Source organism: Plasmodium gaboni, chromosome 10 (genome assembly GCF_001602025.1).
Source record: "Plasmodium gaboni strain SY75 chromosome 10, whole genome shotgun sequence".
Classification (NCBI taxonomy): domain Eukaryota; phylum Apicomplexa; class Aconoidasida; order Haemosporida; family Plasmodiidae; genus Plasmodium; species Plasmodium gaboni.
In genome coordinates, this window is record NC_031490.1 from 451,673 (window position 1) to 463,032 (window position 11,360).

General features: G+C 17.7%; 4 protein-coding genes across 4 annotated transcripts in view; 2 read left to right on the plus strand and 2 right to left on the minus strand.

The window, feature by feature from the left end:
* PGSY75_1013700 (hypothetical protein) lies at positions 1–1,078 on the plus strand (the record flags this gene model as incomplete). The annotated part of the gene is made up of 3 exons (XM_018785902.1): positions 1–233; positions 474–704; positions 967–1,078. Coding segments are annotated over 3 exons (576 nt in total), but the record flags the coding sequence as incomplete, so codon positions are not given.
* Positions 1,079–1,726: 648 nt separating this feature from the next.
* PGSY75_1013800 (hypothetical protein) lies at positions 1,727–4,120 on the plus strand (the record flags this gene model as incomplete). Its single annotated transcript, XM_018785903.1, has 5 exons — positions 1,727–1,795; positions 2,224–2,311; positions 2,446–3,367; positions 3,477–3,795; positions 4,118–4,120. 5 exons carry the CDS (start codon positions 1,727–1,729, stop codon positions 4,118–4,120), a joined length of 1,401 nt encoding a protein of 466 aa, XP_018641520.1.
* A 1,161-nt stretch (positions 4,121–5,281) lies between these two features.
* Positions 5,282–8,503, minus strand: PGSY75_1013900 (putative initiation factor 2 subunit family; the record flags this gene model as incomplete). Its single annotated transcript, XM_018785904.1, has 1 exon — positions 5,282–8,503. The coding sequence occupies one exon, from the start codon at positions 8,501–8,503 to the stop codon at positions 5,282–5,284; it is 3,222 nt and encodes a 1,073-aa protein (XP_018641521.1).
* Positions 8,504–10,517: 2,014 nt separating this feature from the next.
* The window catches only part of PGSY75_1014000 (GDP-L-fucose synthase), a gene marked incomplete at both ends in the record, with an annotated part of 1,590 nt that continues 747 nt past the window's right edge, over positions 10,518–11,360 (minus strand). Inside the window, 5 exons of the mRNA XM_018785906.1 lie at positions 10,518–10,573; positions 10,704–10,770; positions 10,888–10,923; positions 11,007–11,071; positions 11,181–11,339. Coding sequence (XP_018641522.1) covers positions 10,518–10,573; positions 10,704–10,770; positions 10,888–10,923; positions 11,007–11,071; positions 11,181–11,339 — 383 coding nt within the window. Of the gene's footprint in view, positions 10,574–10,703; positions 10,771–10,887; positions 10,924–11,006; positions 11,072–11,180 lie in introns of the transcript that reaches the window.

Here is an 11,360-nt window from a genome sequence, read left to right on the forward strand (position 1 = left end):
TTGTTTTTGTTATGTTCTTTCTTTTGGAGAAATATTATATGTGATATAAAAGAACTTAATTATGAACAATTTTATAAGATGTTGACAACAGAAAAAAATAATCAAAAGAAAAATTATATTTTAGATAAATCAATAAATTATAAGAATTTTAAATCTTTTCAAGATTTTTTATATATAAAGACAAATGAAGATTTTGTTTTGTATGTATATGCTAAATGGGACACAGATTCCAAGTAGGATTTATTAAATAAAAAAAAAAATAAATAAAATTCGTATGTTCTTATTTCATAATTTTTTTTTTTTTTTTTTTTTAAATAAAAAGGAAATATATATTGTATGACGATATATCGATATTGTATTATATTTATTAGTAGTCATTTTTATTTCGTGTTAAATATATATATATATATGTGTATGTACATATTTATTTTATTAAATATTATTTGTTTCATATGTATAATTTTTCTATACAGTAATTTGATAAGCATTTTTAGAGAAGTAGATAGAATTTTAACGGAGCACCAAATAAAATTAAATTTCTATATTTTTAATATTGATCAAGCAAAAGATCTATGCAACTTTTTGAATATTACATCGTTGCCTCTGATACTGTATGTTTCCTCAGTTCATAAAAAAAAATATAACACCCTCCTTTATAAATTCTTAAACTCAAATAAAGATATTAAAATAAGCAATGCATTCAGGTAAAAATAAAATAAATAAAAATGTACTTTATGCATATTTATACATATTATGTATGTGGTGTTACTCAATCAATATATAAATAATAAATTCCAACATATTGAAGATACATTGATATGTATACATATTTGATTCATCCATTATATATTTATCATTCAACATTTTAACGCTTATATCTTGAATATGTCTATATATATATATATATATATATATATATATTTATTTATTTATTTATTTATTATTCCAATCATTTTTTCTTTCCAGGTATAATGGTGATATGTACTGCTATGATTACATTGTGGAGTGGGTAGAAGCACATTACTATTTTACAAAGTTCATTTTACTAGTGAAAAAGCTTTTTTCTTGGAAAAAATAATTTATGATGATTTTTTTAGTAATCTTGTTATTTTTATATTTTTCTATTTATTATTCAAAATATTTTTATTTCAAGAAACGTACAATAAAATAAAATATATTATAAAAAATAATAAAACACAACATTTTAATATAAATATAAATATATATTATATATATATATATATATTTAGTAATATACTATAATTATGTTTCTTATTTTTTTGCTATTTTTATTTCATGCATAGATGTGCATAACAAATATAATATATGATAATCATATAAAACACGATATTATAGAAAAGTAATATATATATATATATATATAATAATATCAATTTTATTATTTTATTATTTATTTTTTTTTTTTTTATTGTTTTATTTGTCTAAAATAACTTCAGTGTAAAATTAAATATATTTTTATTGTATATTTATACATATATACAAATAGGACAATTTTATTGCCACCATTTTTTTTTTTTTCTTTTTTTTATCATCATTTAGGTGTTATCATTAGAACTAATTTGTTATATAATTTTTATTATTTTTCTTTTATAAATAACTTTTCCGTATTTTATAAATGCTATTAATTTTAGAAGAAAATCATGATATTCTAAAATTCATTGTTATAAGATAAACCATTAAAAAAAAAAAAAGAAGAAGAAGAAGAATGAGAATATTCTATTTGGCTATATTGTACTATATTAATTCCTTAAGAGAATCTCAAGCTAATTCAAACGTATGAAAATATTAGAAGTAATTTTTTATCGTTTTTTTATTCGTACTATTTATTTTATATCATTTAAAAAAAAAAAAAAAATTAAAAAAGGAACAAATCATATAATTTTTTTTTTTTTTTTTTTAAATCTATATTTTTGTATACTTTTTTTGTCTTATATATTATATGTGTATATAATGATATATTTATGAAATCTAGTTATATATCACGTTTGTATATTTTATTTTTTTATTTTTCCAAATATACCTTTAATAAAATTTCTTGTAATGTATATATTGTTGTTTGTTATATTTTCCACGTGTAATAATGTATCTTTATTAAAATTTTTATGATACCAGCAATTAAAAAAAAATAAAAAGCTTCAATAATATCATACACAATATTAAAAATATATATATAATATATATATTATTTTTGTTATTTCGTAGAATTTTATATTGAAGAACAATGAACAAATAAAAACCTTAAGAAGAGTTAATACTAAAAATAGAAAACATGATATAAATAATTTTTTGGGTAAGATGAAAAATTAAAACAAATAAATAAATAAATACACAAATATACAATATATATATAATATATATATATATATATATATATATAACAAAAAAAATGTTAACTTTACTCTCGTGCTTTTTAAATATTGTTAGGTTTTTCCTTCGTTTCTAAAGAAGAAAAAAAGGAGAACGATAAAGAAAACGATAAAGAAAATGACAAAGAAAGTGAAAAAGAAAAAAATAAAGACAAACACAAAGAAAAAAATAAAGATAATAATAAAGAAAAGGAGAATGACGAACACAAAGATCATAAAAATGATCACAATTCCATAAGTTTGATAGATAAAGGAAAAGAGGATAAAAGTAAAACAAAAAATGAAAAACAGGATAAGGAAAAAAATAAAGATGAATTTGATGAAGACGACAATATAGATGACGAAGAAGACGATGATGATGTAGAATCTGATGATTTAAAAGATAAATCAAAAAATAAAAGTAAAAATAAACAAGACGACAAAAAAAAAGATGATAAAAAAAAAAAAAATTCTCATGATGTAGAAGATGATGAGGATGAAGATATGAATGAAGAGGAAGACGAAGAAAACGACGAAGATGAAGATCATAAAAAGAAAAAAGGAAAAAAAAAAAAGGATGATGATGATTATGACGATGAGAATGATGATGAAGAACAAGAAGAAGAAGAAAAAAAAAAAAAAAAAGAAAAGGATAAAGAAAAAAATAATAAAAAAAATAACAAGAAAAAAATAAAAGCTCATGAAGATCATCATAAAAAAAATCATGACCATGAACATCATGAGGAACATCATAAACAACCATATAAAGAAGAACATAATAAAAAACACCAGGAAAAACATGATGAAGAACATCAAAATAATAACAACCATAAAGAAAATATAAAAAAGGAGGAACACCATGATATACCAATATTAAATAATAATCCACTTAACCAAATGGCAAATATGGCTATTCCAAATGTGTCGCAAAATATACTTCCAATTATGGATAACAGCATACCAAAAATGGAAGAAAAACATACCCCTATAAATAACGAAATGTAAGTTAAAATTTTTTTTATTTATATTTTTTTTTTTTATTTCTTCATGTAAATATATATATATATATATAATATATGAATGTATATATATATTATTTTCCCGATTCAGACTATATGACAAGAATAATGAAGATATACACATCCCTGATGATATTAAAAATGAGTTCATGAAATTATTGAGAAATGTTGTTTCCTTAAACAGCAAGAACAATTTATATAAAAGTCAACATGAACATTCAAAAGAAGATGAAAAAAACAAACTTTCAGAAAATCCAGCTTTATATAATAAATTATTTTATGGACAAGATATCCATAATAATTCATCATTTTTCAATAAAATCATTCAACATATAAAAAAATATCTCATGTATTATATAATAGGTGTTATTGTTTTTTTCTCTCTTGCATTGGTTATGCAATCTTCAGATGTAAGTAATAAAAAAAAAATTAAAAATGATGTGAAAAAAGATAAAAACAACATTTCCAATTATTCTAGAGACATTAAAGTCTAATATATATATATATATATATATATATATTTACATAAATTAAATTTTTTTTGTTTTTTTCTTTTTTTTTTTGTTATTTTTCCTTTTTGCATTTATATTATATATTTTTTTATTTTAAATATATCATGACTTTTTATAATTTAATTATCTTAACATTTTATCATTTTTTAAATATCTTAAACTTTTTAAATAAACCTTATAAAATATAACAAATACATATTTTTTTTTTTTTTATTTTTAGTAGAATGAATGATAATTTTTTTTTCTTCTTTTTTTTTTTTTTTTGGATACACCTCATAAGGCTAATTATGAAGAAATATTTTTTTTATGTGTTTTTTTGAGTCTATCTTTTGGAATTATATAAAATTAGTTTTTTTTTTTTTTTTTTTTTTTTTATATTTTATAATTATTTTTTTTGATCTTATTTATATATATATTCATTATTTTTATATACATAATAATTAAATATTTTCATTTTCTTTATTATTTTTTATAAGAACAGATTAAAAGTTGTATGTATTAATCTTTTAAAAATGTCTTTTTTTTAAAATGTTAAAATATTATGATAATGACGTTATTGTAAAATGATAACAATGGTTGTTTAAATATTCATATCTTTATATTTATTAAAATATGTATAATAAAACTATACGTCTTTTACATTTATATATTAAAATTACCAAGATAATAAATATTGTCTTTTTTTTTTTTTTTTTCTTTTTCCATGGTATTCTATTAAAATATGAGGGTATATATGTGATATGAAATTATTTTATGGTTCATTCAGAATGAATAAAAAAAATAAATCTAACAAAAAATGTTATTGTTTTTATAAAAATATATATATATATATATATATAACGAATAAATTTAATTTAACAATATATTTTCTAAAAAAATTAAAATAAAAAAGTAAAATGAATGAATAAATAAATAAATAAATAAATAAATAAATAAATAAATAAATAAATAAGGTAAGTAAATAAATAAATAAATAAAAAAGGTAAGTAAATAAATAAATAAATAAAAAGGTAAATAAATAAATAGGTAAATAAATAAATAAGGTAAATAAATATATAAAAATATGTCTATATATTATTATAAATAGCTAATAAAAAAAGGTAAATAAATAAATAAATAAATAAGGTAAGTAAATAAATAAATAAAAAGGTAAATAAATAAATAAAAATATGTCTATATATTATTATAAATAGCTAATAAAAAAATATAAATAAATATATATATAAATAATATATATGAATATATATTTATACAATTAAACGGATATCATAGTAATGAAAAAATAAAGAATATATAAATTAAAATGAAAATATATATTTATTATTTTTTGAAAAAAAAAAAAAAAAAAAAAAAAAAAGTGTAGGTAAATAAATAAATAAGATTATTATATATTATTATGAATAAAAGCATTTAAAGCATTTTTATTTGAACTTGTATAAAGACCCACTTCGGTCACAATATAATTAATATATTTGAGAGGGGTAACATCATTACATATATTTGCTACATAAAAAGATTTATCATTATTTGAATTAATTTTATTTATATGTGAGAATACAGATGTAAATAAATTAGTATCATTATGTTTATCAGTACAAACATTTTTTATATTCACATTTCCAATAGACTTACAGATGGAATGGCAAATATCATTACAACACATCTGATCCTTATCACTTTCATTGATATTTTGATCTGTTGATGTATTTATATTACTTGATTTAATATCAAAATGATTTTTGAAATTTAAGGAATACGTACTTTGTTCAAAATTATTTCTATCATTCTTTAAATTAAAAAATACCTTATTTTTTTTATTAATCACTTTACTATTATTATTATTATTATTATCAGATGATATAGTTTGAGATATATTTTTATAATTGATCTTTACCATAGTTTTTTCATTTTTTATTTCATGAGATAAATATGTTTGTTGTTTTAAGATACTTTTTGTTGATCCAGTAGTAAATGTACTATTACTACTAACAGTGTTAACTTCTTTAACATAATTTAAGGATATTTTTTCTTCTTTTGTTTTCAACTTTTTTTTTTCCATTTCTACATCATTTATGTTATTCATTTGACAAACATGTTTTTCTTGTACATCTGTTATATTTGTTTTTTCTTCTTTAAAGTTTTTAGTAAAGCATGTTATATTTGATTCGCTATTATTAGTAGTATTTTCACATTTTACTAATGTATCTGTAGATTCATGTAATTTCGTTGTTTCTATATGACGTGTATAAGAAGATGATTTGTAATTATCACAATGTTCTATCTTACTTTCATATTGCATTTTCATTTCATTAGTAATTCGCTCATTTGAGTATTGAATATATAATTTTTGTGATTCTTTTTCTTTTAGATTTTCTCTTGTTTGGTCTTCTAAAGAGGCAGTACATTCGTTAAATAAAGTTTTGTTTGAACTTTTTAATTCGTCCTCAAGTTGCTCCCTTTGTTCTTTTATGTCGTTCATTTTTTTCACGTCTTTCACATTTTTTACATCTTCATTTTTCACGTCTTCCTTCTTCACATCATTCAAGTCTTTCACTTTCTTGTCCTCATTTACTGCACTAACATCATCCCCTTCCCATTCTTCCTTTTTATTTTTTTTCTTTTTAGTTACTGCTTTTTTTTTCAATGCAAAAGCAGATACGGAGGTCGAAACATATCTAACGGTCGGTTTTTTATATTTTGTATTTATATTATTAAATAAAATGTTGTTTTTCTTTATATCAGAAAAAGAATGTATAAAGTTATTTAATTTTTTATTAAAGTTGGTACCTCCCTCTACATTTTTATTACACTTATGATCACATTTATGGGGATTAGAATGATGATGATAATGATGCATATACATATAATCATATATATCTAGATTATTATTTATATTATTCATACTGAAACTATCAATAAGTATTTTATTACTTATTTTATACGTTTCACAAACAATATATACATCTACATTATTTATATTAGACATCATACAAATGATACTAGTACCTACATGCCCATAAACGCTATTATGTATAATTGCATCAATACCTAATAACACTTTTGTACATCTTCTAATATTATAAAATAAGCCACCAATTAAGGTATAAGTAACTGATATTCCTAATTTGGTATATAATTTTATATTATAAGAATTTTTATAAGGTTCTGAATCAACTAAAATTATTTCAAAATTTTTCCCATTTCTTTTTGCTTTTAATATTGAAAGATATATATCATAATCAAATGTATATATTAAAATAACATCATTATTCTCTATAATGTGATTTGATACATAATTAGATATATTTATAGAAGGTATGACTATTTTTGTTCGAATATAATTGTTAATATTGTTTGTTATAATTTCTTTAGTCTCTTCTAGAACATTTTTCCCTATATGTTCAGATATCATATTTTTAAACCATCTTATAACTTCTCCCATACTAACACTATGTTTTTTACACATAATAATATAATTTATTTCTTTATCTATTACAATTTTCATATGTTTATTTATAGGCTCATATGGGGGTAATGTATAATCTTTAATAAATGATTTTAAAGCAGTAAGCAAATCCACGTTCCTATGATTATGTGTAGTTATTGAACATTTATTAAAAAATATTCCTGTCCTTAATATATTCGGATGAATCTCATTTTGATTAAGATCTAATAATATCTTATCATACATACTTATTTTATCAAACACTTTAAAATTATATATATCTACAAAATTACTTTTTTCATGTGATAAGAAATGGTATTGATTTGAATTAGTAAAATTTAATTTTACATTAACAAAATTTTGTACTGGGCAGGCACATAGTTGGTTCTCACTACTATTATAATTATTATTATTATTATTATTTATGTTTTGGCTTTTATTATTATTATTATTTATGTTGTTACTTTTATTATTATTACTAAAATGTCTCAAAGTTACATTCATTTTAACCTTATTACAATTTTCCACATTTGTCATATTTTTTACATTTTCTTTACTTTCATCATAATCTTCTGTGGTACCATCATTTTTCTTTCTCTCTTCATCAGCGTATTCCAAATTACTCGTGTCACTAAAAAGAGGACATTCATTTAATAAGCAACTGTTCAATGTCTTTGCATTATTTTTATTTGCTGTTACAATAATTTTATTGCTATTTGAACTATTTTTAGAAGTTTTATTGGATTCATTTAAATTTATTTTTCTTATATTATAATATATATTGTAAGGGAAATTATTATCATCCCCATCGCTACTATAATAATAATAAATATTTTTTTTTTCTTCTAATTGCTTCGATGTGTCTTCATATAATGATTTACAAATAAAACACCGATGTTCATTAAAATAAGTACATTTATAAATATTATTTATAATACATAAAATAGAGTAAAATGCTGTATTCCTCTCATTATATGGCTTAATAAAACTTTTAAATAAAGTATGTAAAAAAGTTTTCTTACTAATATTTTTATTTAATGTTGATACTTTTACATACTTATCATTCTTTATAATATTCTTTTTAAATTTCTCTTTATTTATTTTTCCATTCACCTTTTTTTTTTTTCTCTTGGCAAAGGTTGAATAGGATTTGTCATCCATTTTTTATAGCCATAGAGCAAATAAATATATGAAAAATATATATAAATCAAAATATATATAAATATAAAATCAAAATATAAATAAAAATAAAAATATAAATATATACAAGCAAACACACTTAAATATAAATATATTATATATTATATATATTGTATATACATATATTATAAATATAAATATAACTATATATAACTATATATATATATATATATATATATATGTATCAACGTGTAATGTAAATAAAAAAAGAATATACACTCTATATTTATATGAATCAAATCTTATTTTTATATTATAACAATGCATAAACATAAAAATACAATTTTATGTATTATTTTATAATATAGCTATTTCAAAATTTTATCCATTTTATACTTCAAAATGTTTATTTAGGTAAGAAGAAAAATAGGACTTTATAAAATATAAAATAAATAAATAAATACATACATATTATATATATTATATATATAATATATATAACACAAAATTGTTGTATAAGCGTTAAAAAGTAAATTTTTATACTATCATAAAAATATATTATATATATATAATATTACATATTTATATATATATATAATAAATATATTATATATACGTATATCAAAAAAACATTGTCAAAATATATTTATATATATATATGACATTTGTATTTTTTTTTTTTTTCTAATTTTTCACCTTTCAAATATTTTATATATATTTTTTTTTTTTAATATTTAAAAAATATTTTATTGTAATTAAATAATATATTACATATATTAAATGATGCATACGTTATATATAAAATATCCTTAAAGTGATGAGATATAATTATGAAGAGATTATTTTTTATTCTCTCTTAATGTAAAAACATAAATAAAAAGAAATAATAATAAATGCAATTTTTTAAAATTAAATTTATACATCAAGGATAAAAAAAAAAAAAAAATTGAAAAAAAAAAAATAGAATAATAAAATTATATTTTTCAAGTATATGTCATGAAATAATAATATTTATTTTGTATTTTTTTAATTTCAAAATTTATCTTTTTTTATTAATTTGTATATTATTATACATTTTATTTAATTTGTTTTTATGTTTTATATCATTAAATTACATTTTTTATTCATTTTTATATAACATTATTTATTTTATTATTATTATTATTATTATTATTATTATTATTATATTTTTATTAATTTATTATTTTAAAAAAAATTTTTAAATATTTAATACATTCAGATATTATTTTTATTATATATCTATCCTTTCATACAATTGTGATAGAAATAATTTGAAAAGAATAATAAAAAAAAAAAAAAAACTTAACCATTTTGAAATATAATTCCGTTGAATATTCTTATAATTATAAGTTTTTTACATCTTATATTTTTCATATTTCTTTCTAATAATTTTATAACATTATTATAAAAAAAAAAAATAATAATAAAATAACACTAGGATATACTAATCCATAATATATAAATATTGATTATAAGTATTATATACTTTATAAATATATTTTCGTTATTATGTATTTATTTTATGATTTTCTTATAAATGTTTACTTAATAAAAAAAAAATATATAAATAAATAAAAATAAATAATGTATTATATATATAATATATATTTATAATATATATAACAATTCACGTATTAACACTTATACAAAAATTTTCTGTTATATATATATATATATATATATGTATATAATATATAATATATAATGTACTTATAAATAAATTAGTGTTCGATGTTTTTTATTAATTAAAAAGATTCAAACGAAGAATAAAAAAAATGAACAAATTTTCATTACAATAATATTATATAACTTTTTATCTTTTAAAAATTGGTATTACAGTAATGCAATTCCTTTGATATTTTTGCCTCTATTTACTGTTTTTGTGTTTATATTATATATATATATATATATATTTATTTATTTATAATTAAAGTAATAATATATATAGCTTTTTATTAATATATTATATTCTATATATAATATTTTAATTATTATAAAATAAAACTCGTAAATTTTATTTTCTTACATTTTTGTATTCTTCAATGAACCAATCAATAGTTTCTTTCAATCCTGAAATTATTTTAAAAATAGAAAATATATATATATATTTTTATTTATTTATTTTTATATTATTGTTATATTTTGTATGATCTAATATCTATATGAGAAGTTGTTCATTTTTTTATTTTTTAAAATAAACCATTATCTAATTCAGTAAATGTAAATGAATTATCCAACAACTTCATTAATGTGTCATTACTGGAAGTCTGAAAAATATTGAAATATAGGATTACACGATTTTATAAAAAATATATACAAATATTTTTTTTTTCTTAAATTTTATATATTAAAATATTTCTCATATAATGTTATTATATTAAAACCTTCTTATGAATTCCATTGTCCTTTGTTGTATCAAACTAAAAGCATATTAAATAAATATATATATATATATATATATATATATTTGTATATGGTGCATTATATATGGAATTTTATTTACCATTATTTTATTATCAAAATTTAAATAATATTTAATTTTATTAGCTAGTTCCTTTATGCTTAATTCTAAATATAAGAATAATAGAGAAGCATATATATTGTGATCATACAAATATATATTATATAGCTATATTTAATTATATAAAATATATATATATATATATTTTAATTATACCATTTGATGGAAGATTAGTGGAAAATATAATATTATAAATGTTATCTTTTATAATTGTTAAATTTTTTGAATAATAGTGATTAAGTATATAATATAATATTTTATTAACATCTGTGTTGTAAATAAATTGTCTTACCGCACTGCCGTCCCCCAAAAGATTTATATTTGTATTATTATGAT